Source organism: Chiloscyllium plagiosum, unplaced genomic scaffold, assembly GCF_037043375.1.
Source record: "Chiloscyllium plagiosum isolate Xiang-an unplaced genomic scaffold, Cpla_swu_hap1 HiC_scaffold_31, whole genome shotgun sequence".
NCBI lineage: Eukaryota > Metazoa > Chordata > Chondrichthyes > Orectolobiformes > Hemiscylliidae > Chiloscyllium > Chiloscyllium plagiosum.
In genome coordinates, this window is record NW_028270169.1 from 35,824,352 (window position 1) to 35,850,314 (window position 25,963).

General features: G+C 41.9%; 1 protein-coding gene across 5 annotated transcripts in view; it reads left to right on the forward strand.

Moving 5' to 3' along the window:
* Positions 1–21,783, forward strand: part of galnt17 (polypeptide N-acetylgalactosaminyltransferase 17) — a 416,264-nt gene extending 394,481 nt beyond the window's left edge. For all 5 annotated transcript variants that reach the window (XM_087977415.1, XM_087977411.1, XM_087977412.1 and 2 more), the window contains 2 exons: positions 18,457–18,624; positions 21,349–21,783. In XM_087977415.1, coding sequence (XP_087833541.1) covers positions 18,457–18,624; positions 21,349–21,492 — 312 coding nt within the window. In that variant the 3' untranslated portion in view covers positions 21,493–21,783. The remainder of the gene's footprint in view (positions 1–18,456; positions 18,625–21,348) is intronic.
* The last annotated feature ends 4,180 nt before the right edge of the window (positions 21,784–25,963 follow it).

Below are 25,963 nucleotides of genomic sequence, written 5' to 3' on the forward strand. Positions count from 1 at the left end.
TTATAAGAGACCTACCTGTATATCTACATAGATCAGCTTTTATTTGGAGTGTCTGCTTCATAACTTACAATATGTTTTACTGTATTAACTAAACTAACCCATGGGGCTAACTAATTATGGGCATGTGATTGATGATTAAACTAATGGGGTCAATGATCAGAATCTTCCCCCCCGAGTTGAAATGTCTAACATTAGGGAACATGCATTTAAAGGTAAGAGGGAGAATGTTCAAAGGAGATGAGAGAGGCAGGTTTTGTTTTACACAGAGTGGTAGGAGTCTGGAACATGCTTGCAAGGGTGGTGGTAGAGGCAGATATAATAAGGACGTTGAAGGGACTTTTAGAAGAAGACATGAATATGCAAAGAATGGAGTGATATGGCCCAAGGGCAGGCAGAGAGATTAGTTTAATTTGGCATCATGTTCAGCACAACATCATGGGCCAAAGGGCTTGTTCCTGTGCTGTTCAGTTCTCGGTTCTATTATCATTAAAATGACATGATGGGGCTGTTGTAGCATAATGATAGTGTCCCTGATGTTGGACTAGGAGGCCCAAGTTCAAGTCCCATCTGTTACAGAGGTGTGTAATGATATCTCTGACAAGTTGATTAAAGAAATAAAAATGACGTGACGATTAGCAATGGAAAATATTGTGACTAGAATTTGTGTCATTTAAACAACTGTCTATAGAATTCATAGACAACCTTGTGTGCAAATTATAGAGAAAAGTGCTCATGATGTGATTGATCATGTGGAGCCAGCAAACAGAATTGTCAGTTCATGATCACATTAGCCCCATGGAATCTTTCCTGGCAGGTTGATGAAGTGAACAGGTTCCAAATACAAACATTTGGTTGACATAATCACTACAGCACCCAAACATAGCAAGGCACATGGAAGGTGTGGTCTTCTGTGTGCACCCAGGAAATGCCCAGCTTTCAATCAATTTTGCAATGCATATGGGTTCATTCCTGATGAAGGGCTTATGCCTGAAACATCGACTCTCCTGCTCCTCAGATGCTGCCTCACCTGTGTGCTTTTCCAGCACCACACTTTTCAACATTTGGCAGAAGAGGCCAGTGGCAGAGGTAGTGCCTTACAGCAAAGGCAAATGCAGCCACAAAATGTTGCCACCAAATCAAACAGCCCACAAACAAAGAGTATCTTCAAACTGCAATAAACACCATCTGGAATCCTGCCCATGTGAAGTGATCAACAAATCAGAATCTGGTAATGTGGTCAATTAACCACAAATGGTAAACATATGAAACAAAAGCAGAAATTGCTGAACAAACTCAACAGGTCTGGCAGTATCTGTACACACAAAGCAGAATTAACATTTCAAGTCCAGTGACCTTCTTCAGAAATGTGAATTGTGAGTAAAAATTGGACTAACAGAAGGTTACAATTAGAGTAGTCCAGGGTTCCAAAACCAGAGTTCCAAAATTCACTGGAAGGTCTTAAGGAATGAAAGAACAAGTGCCAAGATGATTTGAACCACTCAAAATAGCCTGAGTAATGAGTCAATAAGAACAAGCATTGGCTGTAGTATATCATAATAAACAAATCTGGAACAGTATCTGCAGACCATAAACAAAAGACTTGGCAATACAAAAAGGACCATCAGATAATATCACTCATAACTGCAAAAAACAACCTCAAAACAAAGACATTCTCATAATATCTCAATGTATCAGAATGTTATCTGTCCTTTATAGAACCTCATAAGCTCACTTGTTATTGTAAGTGGTTCAACGTTTTTGAGGAAAGGATGTGTACCTGCTTTTAATGGAATTTACCTTTAAGGACTCCATTTCATGTGCACATAATGTTCAACTCTACTGTGTAAAGCAGCTGGTTTGCTGTCATGTCTGCTTCATAACATGTGACATGTTTAACTGTTTTAAATAAACTAACCCATGGAGTTAATCAATCCCTGATGAGCAATTAATTATGAGACCATTATCATTAACATGAGACTCGGCAGAGCTGCCAGCTCTCTCAAAGTATCAAACTAAGTGAAGTGCAGACTCATTGGAAAACCAATGGAAGAGCAAATCCAAAAACAAACCATTGTTCTTGGTTTTCTGCATTCCACCAACTGAGTACACAAGGGCATTATTTCAACCAAGGAACTTTACAGTTGGCACTTACAGCAGTTTAAACTTTCTTTATTATATTTCAGCTTTTACTTCCTTGTGTGTGTATTAATTGAAGGTAATTCTCCCAAACAAGTGATCTGATGCAAAAATGTTGAGTTAGTTGGCATGAGATTATGTCTGACTGCAGGAGGTTTTATTGATACTGGAGTTTATGCCATTTAAAACTTGATGACTCCCTGATACAGACATGGAAAAAAAACGTGTAGCCAAAACACTCTCAGTTTTCAGCAACTGTACTGCAAGTCAATGATACTGTTAGTTTAATGAACTAGTTAACAGCTAAATTGATGTGAGTTTGGAAATCAAATGGCTTTAACAGCTTGCATAGTTTATCTTCAAAATGATAATCTCAATTTTTAATACTTGAGAATTACAAAATGGAAGTGTTCAATACCAGCACTTCATTTACACCACTAATTTCACAGACAGATGGAGCTTTTTACTTACATTTACAAATGGGCTGGAAGTATTGGAAGATTTGTAGTGCTGTCAAAGGGACTGGGGACCCCACCTGCTACATTCACTTTGTTTCATGCAGTCGTGAAAACATTATCTGCATGCAATTTGGGACCTAACAGCTTCCCCATTTAAAACTAAATGCTTTTGTTTCAATCTGCAGTACTTAAATAAATAGAGGCTAAATAGTCATCTTGGTGCAATGTTTGAGATTATTTTGGCTTTGTTTCAGTAATTCAGAGCTTGAAACTATTCTGTGACCCTTGCCAATGTCACTCAGGATTTGCTTGTAATGAGATGCAGTTGGAGCTAATTGCATCCAGCATGCCTTTCATCCCCTTCTTACACAAAGACATCAACTTGTCTTTTTTTCATTCTTTCATGGATATGGATATTACTGGCAAGGCCACTATTTATTGCCTAATTTTAAGTGACTTGCTTAGCCATTTTGGAGGACAGTTAAGAGTTGACCACATTGCTGGAGTCACATGTAGGCCAGGCCAAGTAAGGACAGCAGATTTCCTTCATTAAAGGGCATTAGTGAAAAGGTTGGATTTTTCCAAAATTGATGACAGTTGTCATGGTTACCATCACAGGGATTAGCATTATAGGAAACCAGACTTATTAACTACATTTAAATTCCACCAACTACTGTCATGGAATTTCCACACTGTTCCAAGATCTGGATTTCTGGATTACTACTCTAGTGGCATTGATACTACACCAGTATCTCCCTGAAAGGAGAAAAGCACATGGGGTTGGACTATAGTGAGGGGAGAGTAGTGAAAGCAAGAAGGTGATGCATAGGATGATGGGGAAATGAGATGCAAGAAAGAGGTTTCCGCATGAGTATACCTAATAGTTTCTCCCTCTCACTGTTCTCACCCTCTGTCATGTTTGGTGCAGTCTTAGAGAGAGCTATCTGTCATCACTCAGGGAAGGACATGCCTGTTCCTTGCTGCTTAGCTGTTGCCAACCTCCAGTTAGATGTTGTCTAGTGCTACTTGTGAGAAAGTATGTGCTAGTAAGCTCTTAATGTGTTCAAATTGTGAGATCTGTGTGCATGTAGGTAAGGTGAAGCTATGAAAGTAAAGTATGAGTTGTGATTGCTGGAAATTATTGATGGCTGAGTGAAGGGGACTAGTGGTGAAATGAGCACTGTGTGAGGTTACTATCTCCATTGTAAAGACTTGAAGAAGAATTCACTGACCTTGGCCACTCACATAAGATCATTCAACTTTCTGAGGTATTCTATCCAGGTCATTGAGGCTGCATTGTTTGTATTGATAGGATGTCTGTCTGTCCCAACTACTTTCTCTGAAGTGCCTTCTATCTCCTTGTGGATGGAAAGAATTTTCTTTCCTGTTCATCCTCTGCATCAATTTCCTTAATGCTGGATCTGAGAACCTTGCAACCTTGCAAACTGTCTGACTATGCTGCATTGTGCATTGTTTTAGTTTTAAATGTCTTCCCAACTATTTCTAGTATTTTCTGCAACCAGTATAGGCTCACTTTATGTGGCACAGACTGCCTCTAAGTAATGCAAAGGAGCTCCACTGAGCTATGCATCCACTCAACAATGCTTTTCGTCAGCAAGGAACAAAGGTTTTAAGCTGATTGCATTAGATGGAACAGACAGAGGTTAATTGTGCACTGTCTTTGCTGCACCAGTTTTTGAGAGCTGTCAGACTCCTCCCCATCTACCTGTTTATATGCCATATGTGAGAAGATAAACATGGACCATCCATCAGCATAGCAATCATTGTTAATTAGTCAATCATGTGTTAACTTTGCCAGTAGCAAAATGAGCAAATGCCCTTGCCCTTCACCTTTTTGATCATGCAGCATTGCCATTTGATGTGAAGGGCACTGCTTGTCACTGGCCACTCTGGTGTTTCCTTTCTTCCTGGTGGTGGAGTATAAATAAAGATTTACACACTTGTTGTTCTTCACTGTGTCTCACACCTGTACATACACAGCATGGGTGCTGGGGAAAATATAAGCACTACCACTGCTATGCAGTCGTGTGGGGGAAATAAAAAGAAAAAAAATATATAACCAGGAGATTTAGAATGTCCTGAGTTTAGGGGACTGACTCTGAAAAAGAAAAAAAAAATGAGCAAATGTCCTCTCCTGGGCTGTACTGAGAAAGGCAGTTATCAATCTCAGGTAATGTAACTCACCTCAACCAAGGGGGTCAATTGGGACTCTTAATTGACTTGGATTCCCAAGAGATAGAGAAGGAAGAATTAACTAATGTGTTGCTACCTGAAATAATTAAGTACTAAATAGAAAGAGTTGATGTTTGTTGAGGATCTTGGGAATGCACTTTTGAAAAAGCCAATACTCAATGTGCAAGACATTACTCCCATGGTACATGAGAATTGTGTTACACAATCACCAAAGGATAATTAAACACACTAATCAGTGTTTTTTTTAATTTTCTTACCAGTCATGTGGTCCTCCAAGGCCTGTTATTAGCAGTTACTTCTGAAACTGGTGTCAAAGCCATGTTTTGCATTGCAGATACCGATCGCTGTGTGTAGAATGTTGGAGTAGCCGCATGCATACAGCTTAGAGAGAACGTTGAGGCTGACACCACAGATGACTTACTTAGTTACAGAGTTACACAGCATTTACAGCACAGAAACAGGCCATCCAGCCCAATAGATCTATGAAGGCATTTACGTACAACATGAGCTCCTCCTACCTGACCTCATCTTCCGAAATAATTGAAATCCTTTAACTGGGTGTACTTAGTGAGACCATGTCTACAGACATGTGCATCTCAACAATATGATGCATTCATCAGTCATGCAGATTTAAAATGCAAAGTTTACTATATTTTAAGGAACAATTAATGGAGTATTCTACAATGGAAAGTATTAAATTAGTAGAGGTGGTACAGAAAAGAGGAGAAGACGTAGTAAATTATTCTTACTGTCCTCCTTTCCTGCCCATAATGGAGAAGAGTTTTTAATTTTTAACCTGTTTGTGAAACCCTATTTAAATTTTTTAGGGTTAAAACAATGTAGGATTTATAATGACATTCAGAACTTAGGGGAATAGTTCATAACACATACTCACATGCACATGCATTCAAGGAAGAAGGTAAGAGATTTTGTGAACTCTAAATTACTTAAAATCGGTATTGTTTCATATGAATTTGAGTCCTGTCGATGTCAAGTTATAATTCTTTCAGGTGGCAACTCACACAAGTCATTTTCATCAGAGCTTAAAAACAGATTACTTGTGAAGATGTAGTCTTTGTAAACTGGGAATTGGCTAACCTCTCAGACAGGATACAGATTGATTTTCAGGAATAAGATCCTTGAGAAATTTGAGACCAGGACAGAAATTTAGCTAAACTTGAAGATGCTTACTATTCAGACTGAAAAGCAACAGGCACGGCTGTGTGGGACCAGTTTAGTTTGAGAAACTTGGTCAGCATGAACGAGTTGGTCTGAACGGTGCCATATGACTCAATAACTCTATAAAGATGATTCAAACAAACTAGGTTAAAAATCACACAACACCAGGTTATAATCCAACAGGTTTATTTGGAAGCACTAGCTTTCAGAGCGCTGCTCCTTCATCAAGTGGTTGCGGATACTCCACAATCACCTGATGAAGGAGCAGGGCTCCGAAACCTAGTGCTTCCAAATAAATCTATTGGACTGTAACCTGGTGTTGTGTGATTTTTAACTTTGTACACCTCAGTCCAACACCGGCACCTCCAAATCAAACAAGCCAGCAATTTCTGTTATGTCCCTGGTGTTCTGAGTTGAAACATTCAGCTCAAGAGGTGGACTTTGATGTTCCCTTAGAGAAACCATTTTGTTTTGCAGCCGGTAATTGTGGAGGAATGTGCACAAAATCAAGCGATAATGCGTTTTGATGGTTTCCTTTGTTCAGAACCTGCGGAGGTAGACATCTTGTCGTTGTGTTCATACAGCTGGAATCTTCATACAATGCAGGATTATCACATTCCAAGAGGTAATGAGTTTACATTTTTCTTGGACATTGCCAAAAAGATGCAAATTGCTCATTCTCTGTTCAATAAGTCATTTTAAAATCCAGCAAATGTCCATTAAAAATATAAACAAGATAATATAGTTTCACATAATAATAAAAAATAAGATCTCCCGCTGGGCATGAAATTTCTCCAAACATCAGAGAAAGAAATGAACTTTATTTCATTTTTCTAAATATGTTAAAGGGAAAGAGATACACATTCATTCTCTCACTCACTGTCAGTGGCGGCTCGCACACTTATTTGATGCAATCTCGTGCCAGGTTCCCTGATAAGCGATGTTTCTGTGGATTGTGTAGGATTTTATGGAGATCGATGGCTCTATTCTGTTCATTAGGAAACTGAGCTATTGGTCGCAGACCAGACCTTTGGAGGGTCCTATGTTTAATTTAGAGGTGGAACTGTACTGGTGCCTTTGTTCGGATGGTCAAAGCTCAGAAGAGTATAATTTCCTTTTCCTGGGGTTTTGGGGAGTGGTTTGGTTGGAAAGGTGCCTCCTATCAACCCAGTAACTCAGACCTCCAGAAGGCAGAACAGGAACACCTACTCAAGGGACTTAAATGAAACGGGTACCCCAAGAGCACTATTCTCTGATACTTACACAACAAACCTAAAGAAGAAAACACTACATGACCAGACACGACAGTGACCATATCATACATCAAGGACATATCAGAAATGACTACCCAACTACTCATACCCCTGGGAATCTTAGTGGCCCATAAACCAGTAAACACCTTTCACCAGCTCCTCACAAAGGTTAATGACCCGACACCCATATCCAACAGGACAAACGTTACCTACAAGATATCCTGCAAAGACTGTGAAAAGCACTACATAGGACAAACAAGAAGAAAACTGACCATACAAGTGCACTGCCAGACATAGCCAGTACTTGCTCAATTCCAACTACACAGGCAACAAAGGATAAGAATTCAGTTGGGACAATATAACCATCCTAGCACAGGCTAAACAGACACACCCGGAAGCATTCTTTGAAGCCTGGCACTGCAACTGGAACTCAATCAATAAACACATTGAACTGGACCCCGTACACAAATCACGCAGTTACAGAACCAGAATTATCAAAAAAAAGCACATAAATTCCAAGTGGGATAGACCACCAACACTTTATCGAAGACGCACTGATGATGTCACCTAGCAAGACAGAAAAACACACCAGCTTGGCAGACGAATCTACAACCTCATGCCTCCTATCTGTTGGAACACAGCTACCCGCAGGGGGCTGCTGAGATCCCTTGGTACTGCACTATGGCCTTTTAACCATGTGAGACACCTCCCTCAGTATCGCATTGTCAATATGGGAGAAGGTTCTACTTATCCCGACTACTTACTCGGCCAGCGAGGATGTGGGCTTTGTTTCATTCACAACGTTCTGAGTGCTGAGTTAGTTCTCGAGAGAAGGGGTCTGCTAGCCTTAGTCTCTGCCAATTCTGCTCTAAGACTCTGACTGCCCTTTTACTCTTTGTGGTCTGAGGTCAGTCCTTGGAACTACCCCTTTTAAATCCTACTGCACTCTCATGCAGTCACTAAACCTTGTCTAGCCTTCAGTACCTTTGCAGACCCTTGCTGAAGTGGGTCCTCCTAGCCACCCCCTTTTCCTTCCATGGGAGCCAGGCAGAGGCACCTTTCCTTGATGGGAATTGCTATGTTCTGCTCAGTTCCTCTCCTGAGCCTATTGTCTTTGACAGCCTCCAGCTTGGAACTCTTCGGTTTCTATGGCACCTTGAGCACCATTTTGGTGCCCATCTGCTCCGGACTTTTTTTCTTAAAGTAATTCACAGGATGTGGGAGTCGCTGGCTAGGTCACATTTATTGCCCATCTCTAATTGCCCAGAGGGCAGTTAAGAGTCAACTACATTGCTGTGGGTCTGGAGTCAAATGTAGGCCAGACCAGGTAAGGATGGCAGTTTCCTTCCCTGAGGGACATTAGTGAGCTAGATCGCCTGTTCACCAAGCTTATCATTAGACTGTTAATTCCAAACTTTTTATTGACTGCAAATTCCACCAGATGCCATGGTACAATTTAAACTCAGGTCCCCAGAACATGTGCTGGATGTTGGAGTATTAGTCTACTGATAATGCCCCTACTTGACTTGATTGCTTGCCTATATCAAGTTGGAAGTCTATTCCCATTTCCTCAGGAGCTCAGCTGAAGATAAATTACCGATGAAAGTGTAATCATTTAAACATGGAATTGGTTGACTTTGGAATGAGACACTGGGATTTTTCGGGAATAATTTGCACCAAGTCGAGCAATAATGGATTTCAACTGTCTCCTTTGTTCAGAACTGGGTTCTTGTATTGGCTTGACAGGAATGTTGATAAAATGTATGGAGTGTAAGTTTGAGGAGGCGATAGGTTTGTTTTTGACCTGGTAATTGCAAATATTTCTGGAAGCAGACAACTTCTTTGGTAGCAGCCACATTAAAGTCCATTTTAAAAAATTAAACAAGACAATTTTGTTTCCAAAACAACAAGCCAATTTAGAATCCCACTGTGTGTAGGTTTACTCTGCATCTTCATACACCTTTATTTCTGCCTTTGGGGAACATTGGGGAAGTGTTGGAAGAATTGTTGAATTGTATCATCAACACTCCTCCCATTGCCAATGAGAAGCTGGAGTTGAACCTAAAGCCAGAGCTGCTAGCACAGAGGTAAGGACCCCACTCACTGAGGGACAAATCCTCCTTAGGTACTGGCAATATCGTGGAGATGCCTGTGTAGGACTGGGGTGGACAAAGTCAGAAGTCATGACACCAGGTTATAAAACATAGAACATAGAACAATACAGCACAGAACAGACCCTTCGAACATTTGTGCCGAACATTTGTCCTAGCTTAAACACCCATCCATGTACCTATCCAATTGCCGCTTAAAGGTCACCAATGATTCTGACTCTGCCACTCCCACAGGCAGCACATTCCATGCCCCCACCACTCTCTGGGTAAAGAACCTACCCCTGACATCCCCCCTATATCTTCCACCCTTCACCTTAAATTTATGTCCCCTTGTAACACTCTGTTGTACCTGGGGAAAAAGTCTCTGACTGTCTACCCCTGATCATCTTATAAACCTCAATCAAGTCTCCCCTCATCCTTCGCTGTTCCAATGAGAAAAGGCCTAGCACTCTCAACCTATCCTCGTACGACCTATTCTCCATTCCAGGCAACATCCTGGTAAATCTCCTCTGCACCCTTTCCAAAGCTTACACATCTTTCCTAAAGTGAGGCGACCAGAACTGCACACAGTACTCCAAATGTGGCCTTACCAAGGTCCTGTACAGCTGCAACATCACCTCACGACTCTTGAATTCAATCCCTCTGCTAATGAACGCTAATACACCATCTTACAAGCTCTATCCACCTGAGTGGCAACTTTCAAAGAGCTATGAACATAGACCCCAGATCCCTCTGCTCCTCTGTTATGGACCCCAAGATCCCTCTGTTATAGAACAACAGGTTTATTTGAAATCACAAGCTTTCAGAGCATTGCTCTTTCATCACTTGATGAAGGGGCTATGTTCAGAATGTTTGTGATTTCAAACAAATCACTTGGACTATAACCTGGTGTCGTATGGCGTCAGACATTGGCAACACCAATAGACAATGAATTAACACAATTCACAATTCTTTCCCATTGCTTTGTCTGCTGTTTTAATACAGACATTTAACTTGCATTGTGTGAACATCCAGACAATATCATTGAAGCAGATGTGATCAATTGCAATTTAGAGTTTTGCATCTAACTGTAAACTAGTAGCAGAGTTGTAGAGCTGTACAGTTTGGAAACATACCCTTCAGTCTAAATCATCAATGCCAACCAGATATCCTAAACTAATCTAATTCCATTTTCCAGCACTTGGCCCATATCCCTCTAAACCCTTCCTATTTATATACCCATCTAGATGCCTCTTAATTGTCGTAATTGTACCAGCCTTCACCACTTCCTCTGGCAGTTCAATCCACACACGCACAACCTTCTGCATGAAAACAGTTGCCCTTTAGGTCCCTTTTAAATCTTGCCCCTCTCACCCTAAACCTATGCCCTTTAGACTTCCTCATCCCAGACAAAGGACCTTGCCTATTTAGCCTATCCATGCCCCTCATGATTTTATAAACCTCGATAAGTTCAGCCCTCAGCCTCCGACGCTCCAGGGAAAACAGCGAAGTTCAAATCCTCTAACCCTGGCAACATCTTGTAAATCTTTTCTGAACCCTTTCAAGTTTCTCAACATCCTTCCTATAGCAGGGAGACCAGAATTGCACATAATATTCCACTAATGGATGAACCAATGTCCTGTACAGCCGCAACATGACCTCCCAACTCCTGTACTCAATACTCTGACCAATAAAGGAAAGCATACCAAATGCCTTCTTCACTATCCTATTCACCAATGATGAAAATGTGTTGCTGGAAAAGTGCAGCAGGTCAGGCAGCATCCAAGGAACAGGAGAATCGACGTTTCGGGCACAAGCCCTTTTTCAGGAATGAGGAAAGTGTGTCCAGCAGGCTAAGATAAAAGGTAGGGAGGAGGGACTTGGGGGAGGGGTGTTGGAAATGCGATAGGTGGAAGGAGGTCAAGGTGAGGGTGATAGGCCGGAGTGGGGTGGGGGCGGAGAGGTCAGGAAGAAGATTGCAGGTTAGGAAGGCGGTGCTGAGTTCGAGGGATTTGACTGAGACAAAGTGGGGGGAGGGGAAATGAGGAAACTGGAGAAATCTGAGTTCATCCCTTGTGGTTGGAGGGTTCCTAAGCGGAAGATGAGGCGCTCTTCCTCCAACCATCGTGTTGCTATGGTCTGGTGATGGAGGAGTCCAAGGACCTGCAAGTCCTTGGTGGAGTGGGAGGGGGAGTTGAAGTGTTGAGCCATGGGGTGGTTGGGTTGGTTGGTTCGGGTTTCCCAGAGGTGTTCTCTGAAACGTTCCGCAAGTAGGTGGCCTGTCTCCCCAATATAGAGGAGGCCACATCGAGTGCAGCGGATGCAATAGATGATGTGTGTGGAGGTGCAGGTGAATTTGTGGCGGATATGGAAGTATCCCTTGGGGCCTTGGAGGGAAGTAAGGGGGGAGGTGTGGGCGCAAGTTTTGCATTTCTTGCGGTTGCAGGGGAGTGGAGGTTGGGTTGGTGAGGGGTGTGGACCTGACGAGGGAGTCACGGAGGGAGTGGTCTTTATGGAACGCTGATAGGGGAGGGGAGGGAAATATATCCCTGGTGGTGGGGTCCGTTTGGAGGTGGCGGAAATGACGGCGGATGATACGCTGTACATGGAGGTTGGTGGGGTGGTAGGTGAGGACCAGTGGGGTTCTGTCCTGGTGGCGGTTGGAGGGGCGGGGCTCAAGGGCGGAGGAGCGGGAAGTGGAAGAGATGCGGTGGAGGGCATCGTCGACCACGTCTGGGGGGAAATTGCGGTCCTTGAAGAAGGAGGTCATCTGGGTTGTACGGATTTGCCTTTTATCTTAGCCTGCTGGACACACTTTCTGCATTCCTGAAGAAGGGCTTGTGCCCGAAACGTCGATTCTCCTGTTCCTTGGATGCTGCCTGACCTGCTGCGCTTTTCCAGCAACACATTTTCAGCTCTGATCTCCAGCATCTGCAGTCCTCACTTTCTCCTCGAAGATATTCACTAATAATGCCACTTTCAAGGGGCTATGAACCTGCACTCCAAGGTGTCTTTTTTCATCAACACACACCACCTCCCCAACACCCCAAGGACACACAGTCGCTGGAAAACTTCATAAAATTACTGGATTGGTACCAGTTTATTCCTCAGTCATTTTCTTCTAACACAATTATTCCAAAGGCTGCTTATGGGCCTGGCTACATGGAGGAGAGAGCTGGTCCAGCTATTCAAGATGATCGCATCAGCACAGTAGGCCCATCCACTCCAGGCCAGCTGCATTTTCCTTTCATCTTTTTTCTTCTTATTCTTCTTTCCTTCATCTTCCTGACATCGTGGGGAGGCCAGAGCGGTGTGGGCGTTGCCCGGAGTGGGGATCCTGGCTTTGGAGGCCCGATGTCTGGCATATTGGAAATGGTGGTGAGGCGTTGGCTGCAGTGGTAGCACAGCAGGGTCTTCTGGCTGCATTAGGTCTGGAGCAGGGTCCTTGCAGAGACCTTGCATAAGCCCTGATGCCGTGTTTGCGACCCCAGGCAATGAAGATGAATGCAATTTAAGTACTTTCTTTTATTTGGTAGTACCTCAAAATGATGCTGGAATATAGCAACAGAACACTTTTCACTGTTTCTCCCTAGATATATGTGATAATAAATCATTCATTTATTCATTCATTATGATAGAACATCATATGACATTCCTTAACACTAATTTAACTTGTAAGTGATTATACCATCATCGTAAAAGGTACATGTAAATTAATTAATTTTTTTTCAATTCAGGGCAGGCTCAATTAAGTCTGATTTATTTGTCCCACACAGAAAATTCTATTAAGAATTTAAAGAAAAAGCATACACCTATATTGTGTCTTTCACAACGAGATTGCCCGAAATATGACACAGCCAAATGTAATCTTGTAAGAGATCATTCTCTGCAGGTCAGACCAGACCTGGAATAATTCATCCAGTTTTGGCTCCCCGACCTAGTGCAGTGAGTTAGGAAAAGGACCAGAGGAAAGCTATGAGAATGATTCCTGGCTAGAGCTTCACTAGGTTCAAGAAATGTTGGTCTGTCCACATTAAAGTAGCATAGACTTCGAGCTAATCTGATTGAGGTGTATACAATAGGTAGAGGCCTGGATACCTTAATGGATTGTTTCAGTTGTAGAATAACTTTTAACACAGGAGAGAACTTAGCATATAGGATTGAAAAGGGTATAGGGTGATAAGTTCAGCTCTGGGCAATGGCTGCTTTTCTGTAATGTTGTGGAGGAGCCGGTGTTGGACTGGGGTGAACAGACTTGAAAAATCACACAACACCAGGTCATAGTCCAACAGGTTTATCTGGAAGCACTAGCTTTCGGAGCACTGCTTCTTCATCAACCACCTGATGAAGGAGCAGCGCTCTGAAAGCTAGTGCTTCCAGATAAACCTGTTGGACTATAACCTGGTGGTGTGTGATTTTTAACTCTGCTTTCCTGTAGCTCAGTTAAAGATGTGTATTCCAGAAGCCATAAAGATGACTTATTTTTAGGGGTCTGCTACTTCTTGATGCAGCTGATGCTCAAGCAGACAGTCCATTCGGTCGCCTAGACTGCACCTTAATTCTTTGAGAATGATTACTTGAAAATATATATGCCAGAAGTTCTGTAGCATATTCATTCCATTTGTTCTTGTACATGAAGAATACTACAGAGCTGTAAATTGTTGCTATGAAGATGTTCATGGTGGAACATTCTAATTGTTAGATTGATTGGTAGTGGATGCACAGTTAGTAATTCACCACAGCCAGTCTTCCTTTGGTAAAATGGGAGGTCAATCAACGATGCACCCTTCTGCACCAAAGTTAAATTTTACCTTTCTAGCATTCATCAGAATGTCTTGTGTACCTTTAACACTATAAGTCCAGATCAATATATGCTTCTTCAACAGTACTGTCTGATAAATGCACCTCCGTCTTTCACAAATATTTAGCAATTTTATTTAATTATTTATTTAGTCGTGAAAACAAAGTAGAGTGAACTTTTGTAGTATTTGCTTTGGACATCTTGAAAAGATCATCACAATTTGAAAAGTCAATCGTACAGGTACTTACTTGTCTCAACAAGATGTGCATTTGTAGTCTCAAGTGTTCCTTATTTACCGGTGCTTCCCAAATTATTTCCCCACTGTAATCCAACTTTGAGGCTTGAAGATTGTCATGACCTCTTGGTGAAACTTGGGAGAACACGTAGGGTGATGGGGGAGTGTCGAGGAAGAGGCCTGAGAGAGTAAGCAGAGATGCAGGCTTGTCAGTTCAGAAGTCCCAGAGCAACCATTACTGCCAGGGAGCATGTGATCTCAAAATTTCAGCTTGCGACCCCACTTGAAGTCTTGCCCAGTGCCCATCCCCTCTACTTTGTGAAGCACTTTGTGAGGTAAAGTCAAGGCTGTATCAGCATGAAGCTTTGGAGAGAGCTTAGCAGAGTGTTAAATGCTCCGTTGCTGCCCTCTAATGCCCAATCACACAAACTACAGAGATTGACTGATAAATGCAAGGAAGTCATTGCGTGTGTATATTCATAAAAGGTTAATTGGATGTAGCATATGCTGTTTTACAGCGAAATGGATTCTTTTGTCTGTCTGTAGCCTGGATTTTTAATCTATAAATTAAAATTAAAATGTGACGGATGAGGACTGAGCAAAATATCCTTGTCAGCAAAAGCTAAAGAAAGAGAAGAGTACACCTTTTGAGATGTTTCAGTGGTAAATTGTCCAGGGGAGGGGTTTGCTACTTAAAATTTGAAATATTTTGTCCTATGGTAACTCACCCTGTTTTCACACAGAAATACTTTTTTGCTGTTTAAGATGTTATTTCTGTTCAGTTCAGCTGGGACAGTGTGTGAATAGCTGACTGTCTGGGAGCTCCCAGAGTGAACACTGAAGGATACTTGAGGGCAGACTTTGATTCTCAGTCATTTCTGCTACATTTGAAAAAAATGCAGGGCCCTCTGCAATTGATATCTCAATGGTTAGCAACTTTCATCTTCCAGATTAAATTCAGCAGTTCCCAGCAGAACAAAGCAGTAGTCAGAGTATTTTTGAATTTTGCAGCTAGAAGGCAGTGTTTTAAAGGTCCAAAATATCTTAGCCAGATAAAGCAAGTAAGAAGTCTTTAGTTTCAGGGGCATTGTTTAGAAAGGAAGTGAGATATTTTTATGTACACCAAGGAAAAAAATCAGTCCACTGTTTTAGCTGTTCACTTATCTCATAAGTAACAGTTTTTTAAACTTTATATTGGAAGAGCATTTATCAATTCCATTCAGCTTGCATACTGCTCTGTGCCAATCTGAGTTCCATTTGGCTTTATGTCTCAGCTGAAAGGTAGCAGCAACCTGCAGGATCAGAGCAAGCATCTAATGAAACTGGCTGACTGCACCTTGGCAACTTCAGAACTTTGAGTAGTGAGCAAAGCCAAGAGGCAAGAACCCAGGCTGACTGTAGCATTCAGTAATGAAAAGCATTTTATTCGTTGAACAATTTCCAATGGCTCCTTTAAGGATGGCTGATACAACCGTTCAGGACCTGCTGCAACTACATGGAGCTTGTGAGAAGTAAGCTCCATCCATTTGTATCAGAATCTTGTTTTGAGGATCCTACAACCAGAATAGGATCTGTCTATCTGCTTTAATGGGGCTCATTTCAGACAAACAATAACATGGCAGCACTTGGGCCTGGGGAATATAGGCAGCAATTGATTTAAACTCAGTGTTCAATTCCTGTCCATCTGCTTTTCATGTGGAAATGGATAGTGGTGCTCAATCCCATTGGTGTATTTCAGCATGGGTAAGCTAGTTGGGTCAATGATGTTTATCATCTTGTAGCATTGTAATCTTATGAACCAGAAGCAAACAGTAGAGATGAAAAGAGAATTTCATTGATCTCAATCCTCTTTTCTTTCCACCCTCCTGTACTTATTGACTGCTTGCTCAGACATTACTGCACAGGCAGAGGACTATCTCCTGTACCTTAGCTGTGGCTATTATTCACACATAAAATCTTGACAGTGAATAGCAGAAAACAATTCAACGCTGGGCTGTCACAGCCGTCCCTGAGTCATATGTTAACCAACATGACCAATTCCAGCAGGGGTCACTGGAAAGCAAGAAGGGAGAGAATAGGGCCTTTCAAAGATCAGCAAGGCGGCCTTTGTATGGAGCCGCAGGAAATGGGGGAGATACTAAGTGAGTATTTTGCATCAGTGTTTACTGTGGAAAAGGACATGGAAGGTATAGAATGTAAGGAAATAGATGGTGACATCTTGAAAAATGTCCATATTACAGAGGAGGAAGTGCTGGATGTTTTGAAACAAAGTGGATAAATCCCCTGGACCTGATCAGGTGTAGCCTAGAAGCCTGTAGGAAGCTAGGGAAGTGATTACTGGGCCCCTTGCTGAGATATTTGTATCAGCGATAGTCACAGGTGAGGTGCCGGAAGACTGGAGGTTGGCTAACGTGGTGCTACTGTTTAAGAAGGGTGGTAAGGACAAGTCAGGGAACTATAGACCAGTGAGCCTGATGTCGGTGGTGGGCAAGTTGTTGGAGGGAATCCTGAGGGACAGGATGTACATGTATTTGGAAAGGCAAGGACTGATTAGGGATAGTCAACATGGCTTTGTGCATGGGAAATCATGTTTGAGTTTTTTGAAGAAGTAACAAAGAGGATTGATAAGGGCAGAGCGGTGGACATGATCTATATGGACTTCATTAAGGTGTTCGACAAGGTTCCCCATGGAAGACTGATTAGCAAGGTTAGATCTCATGGAATACCGGGAGAACTAACCATTTGGATACAGAACTGACTCAAAGGTAGAAGACAGAGGGTGGTGGTGGATGGCTGTTTTTCAATCTGGAGATCTGTGACCAGTGGAGTGCCACAAGGAGCAGTGCTGTGTCCACTACGTTTCGTCATTTATCTAAACGATTTGGATGTGAGCACAAAAGGTATAGTTAGTAAGTTTGCAGATGACACCAAAATTGGAGGTGTAGTGGACAGTGAAGAAAGTTACCTCAGATTACAATGGGATCTTGATCAGATGGGCCAATGGGCTGAGAAGTGGCAGATGGTGTTTAATTTAGATAAATGCGAGGTGCTGCATTTTGGGAAAGCAAATCTTAGCAGGACTTATACACTTAATGGTAAGGTCCTAGGGAGTGTTGCTGAACAAAGAGACCTTGGAGTGCAGGTTCATAGCTCCTTGAAAGTGGAGTCGCAGTTAGATAGGATAGTGAAGAAGACTTTTGGTATGCCTTCCTTTATTGGTCAGAGTATCGAGTACAGGAGGTAGGAGGTCATGTTACAGCTGTACAGGAGATTGGTTAGGCCACTGTTGGAATATTGCATGCAATTCTGGTCTCCTTCCTACCGGAAGGATGTTGTGAAACTTGAAAGGGTTCAGAAAAGATTTACAAGGATGTTGCCAGGGTTGGAGGATTTGAGCTACAGGGAGAGATTGAATAGGCTGGGACTGTTTTCCCTTGGAGTGTTGGAGGCTGAGGGGTGACTTTATAGATGTTTATAAAATCATGATTGGCATGGATTGGATAAATCGACAAAGTATTTTCCCTGGGGTGGGCGAGTCCAGAACTAGAGGGCATAGGTTTAGGGTGAGAGGAGAAAGTTATAAAAGAGACCTAAGGGGCAACCTTTTCACACAGAGGGTGGTATGTGTATGATAGTGGTGGAGGCTGGTACAATTATAACATTTAAAAGGCATCTGGATGGGTATATGAATAGGAAGGGTTTGGAGGGATATGGACCAGGTGCTGACAGGTGGGACTAGATTGGGTTGGGATATCTGGTCAGCATGGATGGGTTGGACTGAAGGGTCTATTTCTGTGCTGTACATCTCTATGACTCTAAGTAATTAGAACATGACTCTCCTTGTATCAGGAGCAAAAATTGAAGGCAATCACAGTGTTGCTGTCTGCTGGCTCTACTGAGTTCAGTTTACCTGACAAATCTTGCTGTAATTTAGTTCAGCAAACCATAAAATTATCTCATTAAAGCACTGGAGGATTTTGGATATTAGTTATCTATTCAAAATGAAAAGTATGTTGCTAATAAGCGACAACAGTTTTGCAGCTTCCTGTTCCTACTGAAATTCATTGTTGTTATGTGCTTCTTTGTTCAGCTGGTGAGGTATACTACAGATAGATATCTATACCTTGGGTCTCTGGGATCTACTGTCCTACTGCCAGACACACGTTGCCTAGTGGACAACAAGAAAAGTCGATTTCCTCAGCTGCTTGATTGCGAAAAAGTGAAAAACGTTTACCAGAAGTCCTGGCGTTTTGTACAGGTTAGTGATCCCCGGCATTAGGACTTTCTCCCTCAAATGCTGAAATATTGCCAAAGTATAAATCTCATAATGAGTTTCTTTCAAAAATGGAGCTTTATTACACAGGCTAATGTTGAGGCATCCAATCAGAGCTACCTGCATCTGGACCTGTATCTGAGATGGTGCACCAGAAAATAATGACCTTAATTCCACAATCATCAGTCCACACCTGGACAGTATACTAGTGATTTTCTGAAATTATGTGCTCTCAGAAAGCAGGACGATGTGGGTAGGGTGTTCAGGAATGTTGACAAGAGTGTGTGTGGGAAAGACATAAGACATAGAACATAGAACAGTACAGCACAGAACGGGCCCTTCAGCCCACGATGTTGTGCCGACCATTGAGCCTCATGTATGCACCCTCAAATTTCTGTGACCATATGCATGTCCAGCAGTCTCTTAAATGTCCCCAATGACCTTGCTTCCACAATGCTGCTGGCAACGCATTGCATGCTCTCACAACTCTCTGTGTAAAGAACCCACCTCTGACATCCCCTCTATACTTTCCTCCAACCAGCTTAAAACTATGACTCCTCGTGTTAGCCATTTCTGCCCTGGGAAATAGATTTTGGCTATCGACTCTATCTATGCCTCTCATTATCTTGTAAACCTCAGTTAGGTCACCTCTCCTCCTCCTTTTCTCCAATGAAAAAAGTCCGAGCTCAGTCAACCTGTCTTCGTAAGATAAGCCCTCCAGTCCAGGCAGCATCCTGGTAAACCTCCACTGAACCCTCTCCAAAGCATCCACATCTTTCCTATAATAGGGCGACCAGAACTGTACGCAGTATTCCAAGTGCGGTCTAACCAAAGTTTTATAGAGCTGCAACAAGATTTCACGACTCTTAAACTCAATCCCCCTGTTAATGAAAGCCAAAACACCTTATGCTTTCTTAACAACCCTGTCCACTTGGGTGGCCATTTTAAGGGATCTATGTACCTGCACACCAAGATCCCTCTGTTGCTCCACACTGCCAAGAATGCTATCCTTAATCCTGTACTCAGCTTTCAAATTCGACCTTCCAAAATGCATCACCTCGCATTTATCCAGGTTGAACTCCATCAGCCACCTCTCAGCCCATCTTTGCATCCTGTCAATGTCCCACTGCAGCCTACAACAGCCCTCTATACTGTCAACGACACCTCCAACCTTTGTGTTGTCTGCAAACTTGCTGACCCATCCTTCAATCCCCCCATCCAAGTCATTAATAAAAATTACAAACAGTAGAGGCCCAAGGACAGAGCCCTGTGGAACACCACTCACCACTGACTTCCAGGCAGAATATTTTCCTTCTAATACCACTTGCTGCCTTCTGTTGGCCAGCCAATTCTATATGCAGACAGCTAACTTCCCCTGTATCCCATTCCTCCTGACCTTCTGAATGAGCCTACCATGGGGAACCTTATCAAGTGCCTTGCTGAAGTCCATATACACCACATCCACAGCTCGACCCTCATCAACTTTTCTAGTCACATCCTCAAAGAACTCGATAAGGTTTGTGAGGCATGACCTGCCCCTCACAAAGCCGTGTTGACTGCATTTAATCAAGCCATGCTCTTCCAGATGGTCATAAATCCTATCCCTCAGAATCCTTTCTAACACCTTGCAGATGACAGACATCTTGCTAAAGTTGCTTCATGAGAGATTCTGCTCAGTGGCCCCACTATTCAAAGCTTTTTAAACATGGGCAAGTTAAGAATAATTCATTTCAGGGACACCCTCTTTAAAGCTCTGTCTTGGATTTTTCATCTCATAAGACAAGTAAAGAAAGCATATTTAGAGTGAGGGAAAATCTCAAAAACCAGTGAGTACAGTTCCTATGTACTCAGTGTCTCTTTGTTGGAAAATCCTCTCACCCCATGATTCAACCTATTGAACTTTTGCTGAACTGCTTGAATTGCAAGTATATCCTCCCATAGATCTGGTGATCAACATTGCACACAGTGATGTAGGTGTGGTCTCACTAAAGACCTGTGCTATCATTGAAAACCTTCCTTACTCCTGAACTCCAGTCCCTTGCACTGCTCAGTGTGGTTGCCTGCTAACCTTTTGTATTCTTATTACAAGCTAATTCTCTCTGAACTTCAACATTTTATAAAATCCAAATTTTTAAAAAAACTTTTCTAATTATAATACTAAAGAGAAAATCTTCACATATCCGAATATTATAATCAAACTGTCACCTTGTTGCCTACTCACTTAGCCTGCCTATACCTTTTCTCCAGACCCTCTTTATCCTTCTCTCAGCTCAAATTTCCACTTGTGTTGGATCATTACAGAATCACAAAGTTACAGCACTGAGGAGGCCAGTCAGCTCCCCCATCATGCCTCAACCAGTTTGTTAAATGAGCATCATTACCTAATGTCAATCTCGTACATTTTGCTCATACCTATTACAATATTTCTATGAAAAATAATTATCCAACACCCTCTTGAATCAGCAAATATAAATACATTTCTACGTAAATCTTTGTAGCTGAGGTCTAGGTGCTGATCCTTGTCACCCTAATCACAGGCAGTGACCCGAGGCAGGAATCAATCCCAGGTCCCTGGCACTGTGAGGCATCAGTGCTAACCACTGAGCCTCCGTGCCACTCGCAAATGGGGTCAGTTGAGTAAATGTCATGAATAAAAAGGAATTTATTTCAATTTTCATTATTAAATAAGTTTGTCTTGTGTCTCTTCAGAATGGATCAATCCTTAATCTGGAAACTGGCCGTTGTTTGGAGGTGGAGAATAGCAAAAAAACTGACTTTGGAATGGAGCTGGTTTTACAACAATGTTCAGGACAAAAATGGACAATTAAAAATGTCTTAAAGCAAGCAATCTAGCCATTGACTGGGATGATTCAAAGGAAGCTGGAATTCTTTGTACTGCAATAGCCTAGAAACTTTAAAACACTGTTGTTATAGATTTTGACAAGTTTCAAGTCTCCAACATCATTCGGGTGATTGACACAAATCCAAACTGGATTATGTCTTCAGGCCAGGATTTAAATTTATTTTTATTTTTATTTTGGGATTTAAGAAAACAAATACCATTTTATTGAATGTTCTAATGTTATCAAATGAAAAGAAGTCTGTTGAAAAATATCTGTGCAATAAATTAAAATGTTATCTGTGTTTGAAATTTGTATAGTACACACTGTAAAGTACCTTGGTTAAGGCTAACCATTGATACATGAGGCTAAATGAAATACGCACTGCTATTCTTTTTTGACAATCATGTATCAATATGTTTCATTATATTGTGGTTCTGTCGCCGAGCTGGGAATTTGTGTTGCAGACGTTTTGTCCCCTGTCTAGGTGACATCCTCAGTGCTTGGGAGCCTCCTGTGAGGCGCTTCTGTGATCTTTCCTCCGGCATTTGTAGTGGTTTGAATCTGCCGCTTCCGGTTGTCAGTTCCAGCTGTCCGTTGCAGTGGCCGGTATATTGGGTCCAGGTCGATGTGCTTACTGATTGAATATGTGGATGAGTGCCATGCCTCTGGGAATTCCCTGGCTGTTCTCTGTTTGGCTTGTCCTATAATTGTAGTTTTGTCCCAGTCGAACTCATGTTGCTTGTCATCTGCTTGCGTAGCTACTAAGGATAGCTGGTCGTGTCGTTTCGTGGCTAGTTGGTGTTCATGGATGCGGATCGTTAGCTGTCTTCCTGTTTGTCCTATGTAGTCCTATGTAGTGAACTACGAAAGCAACCAACCCAACACACACAAAAGAAGTTGCATCAAGGCACTATTCAAAAAGGGCCACAACACACTCAGTACACCAGAACTGCAAAAAGAGGAAGAACAACACCTATACAATGTGTTCGCCAAAAACGGATATCCGCGCAATTTCATCAACAGATGCCTAAGGGAAAGGCAATGGAACGAGGACATGCCACAACCCAAAGGACTAGCCATACTACCATACATCAAGAGCATTTCCGAACTGACAGCCAGACTACTACGACCACTAGGACTTATAACAGCACACAAACCAACAGCCACTCTCAGACAACAACTCACCAGAACGAAGGACCCGATACCCAGCATGAGCAAAACCAATGTAGTGTACAAAATCCCACGCAAGGACTGCACAAAACACTACATAGGACAAACAGGAAGACAGCTAACGGTCCACATCCATGAACACCAACTAACCACGAAACGACACGACCAGCTATCCTTAGTAGCTACACACGCAGATGACAAGCAACATGAATTCGACTGGGACAACACTACTATTATAGGACAAGCCAAACAGAGAACAGCCAGGGAATTCCTAGAGGCATGGCACTCATCCACAGATTCAATCAATAAGCATATTGATCTGGACCCAATACACAGACCACAGTAACGGACAGCCGGAACTGACAACCGGAAGCGGCAGATTCAAACCACTACAAATGCCGGAGGAAAGATCACAGAAGCACTTCACAGGAGGCTCCCAAGCACTGAGGATGTCACCTAGACAGGGGACGAAACGTCTGCAACACAAATTCCCAGCTCGGCGACAGAACCACAACAACAAGCACCCGAGCTACAAATCTTCTCACAAACTTTGAATGTTTCATTTTAGATTTCATGTTGATATTCAGCCTTTGAAGATTGTATGATCTTAGCTTGGGCAGTTATCCCAATGTGTATGAATCCATAAGCGGTAAATTGCCTTCACATTTGAAACTGGTTTGTCATCAAGTACTAATATAACATTCATCAACAAGAAATGCCACAAGGTGTATAAGAAGGAATGGAACTATTGCACTGATGCATTGTAGAGTGATCTGCAGTTGGGGTTACAGCACTTTGCTGAATCACTGCAGAGCTTGAGAGTTCTGCGCTGTTCCTTGCTGTGGTAAACATACTCTCAAAGTTCTCACTGTTTTCGCATCTTGATTAAACACATAAAGATTTAAAACAAAAAGAAGTAAATGTTGAAACTTGCCAACTATTGTCATTGGATACCATGGATCATCTTGTTACTGGAAAAATTTTGCAAAGGAGTAAAAGAGTAAAAATGGAACAATACAACAGAATTTAATTAAATAGGATCCTGTCTGGCACAGATTAAACAGGACAAAAACATGACATACAATAAGATTGACTTTGTCAGCAACAAACTAGGACTTGCTACAACTTTCGAAATACATTGCCAGCAATTTCCTTGTATCAGTATTGCATTTATTGTCTGTGTGTGTTGTAAAAGTGAAATAAAGATGTGGCAGAGCCACCAAAAGATACTAAACTGTTGGGAAAGTCAATCAGAAGTTTGTAAGATACCGCTACAAGTGTGTAGATGTGGACTGCACACAGCATCACTGACATCAAAGTATAGTGTGGAAAAATGTAACTCAGGGTGGTTTTCCTCCACGCCACTCTCCCTACCTATTGGTTTCCAGAGCATGTGAAGCAGTCTATAAGGCAGAACCTCTTGCTTATGGTTTCAAGTTTATTTATATCTCTTACACTCACTTCCAGTCAATCAAGGATGGAATCAATGTCTTATAGATTTTAATTTAAGTTAAATTTCAAAGATACAGAAGTGACAAAATTCTTTTAAGATTTATATAGTTGTTATGATTCATACAAATATGCAATATTATATCAAGAACCATAAAACAAATCTACAAAAAGCAGCAGACAACAATCAATGATTATCTTACAAGTGCTTATAAAGCAAATAAAAGTTTTACTAGAAAGGTCCAGATTTGGCTTCAATTTTATCATCACTAGGTTTTAATGATCACTGAGCAATTCTTCTGAGAACAATTAACAATAACCCATAATGCTGCATGTGTGGAATGGTATATAGACCAGCACAGGTAAAGACAACAGATTTCTTTCCCTGAATAAACCATTATTTTTTTTTAATGGCAACCCAAGAGCCATAGCATCATTTTTACTGATATGAGCTTCTTCGATTTTCTTCTAAACTGCATTCAAAATCCCAAGGTGGAACTTGAAATTAAATTATTGGATCCTCTGGATCCCAGTGGCATCATTAAAGGGAGGGGCTACTCAAATCTTTTCAAAGTATTGACTCTAGGTTTGCTGCTGAGCAATAACCTCATTTCATTTGGGGTTGAGCATCAGTCTCTGCGGCAGACCTGCTTACCAGCTGGCACATTCTAGTCAGTGGCAAAAGGGGCTTTTATAAATAGCTTAACAGACCCTCTTGACTGGTCACTACTTCTGGCAGGTAGTCATTTCACACCTGACCTAATCACCTTAAGAACGCCTGTGACAGGTGAACCAGAATATTAGCAAGAGTCAGGAAATTTTGGATCCTCAGACCTCTATTGCTTGATCAAACTCCTGGCCCGTGTGTTTCTGGGCAAATGTAAGAATATCTGCCAACAATTGTTCATGCTGGGAAATCAACATTCTATGAATAGGTATGGCATAATAATGGTACCATGGCATACTGATGATTTGCTGCTTTCTCACTGTGATACTTATGTAAGCTCTCATAAACATAGCTATAATACTGAAGAATTCAATGAAACTTTATTACAGTTCTTGGTATAAACATGTGTATGTTACAATCACAGAGGCTTGTATGGCTTTGCTTAAGTTAAGCAATTTGGATATATTGTACAAGCTTCCCTCAGTATGTCGTGCTGCAAGAGACCAGAGGTTAGTAAGCTGGAGACTAAGAGATTTTTACTATTAGGTTACGAAGATCTGGACCACCTCTACCCTTCCACCCCACCACCCCCACCAGGGGAGGGGGGTGTTTCTCTCTGTTCCATGATTGGTCAATAAGCACTCACAATGAGTCTGGTTCATTAAGACTTCATTCTTTTTTTCTTCAAATGGCGCGGTACAGAGCATCCAGAAACACAGAGGTTGTGTATACCCGTATTCCTCAGAGGAGCTGCGCACGTGGCTTAAAACAAAGACATTTTTATACTTTTCTTAAAGATTCAGGCCATGATCGCATAGTACATTCGGACAATTACCAATCAGTACAAGGTACTTGGTCCAATGATATTTCCTGGGAACCAACTTTGTTTTCCAACACTCAGGCCACCCTTATCTCACTAACCGAGCCTTTGCACCTACATCAGAAGGTCAGTTAAGATGGCCAGTAATGTCTTATCTAGTCTAGTTATTTCTATGCTGTAAAAGGAGCATTGTCAGCTCATCCCCATTGAAGCAGACTGTGGTTAGTCAATTGTGCAGCAATAGCAGAATTGTCAATTTGCAGCCGAGAAGCCATTTTGTCATGTTATTTGCATCAAGAAGCCATTTTACTGCCACCTAAGTTATTAAGAACATCTGAGAAGCGGTTGTTCCTGACAACAACTAGTTCCCTCAGC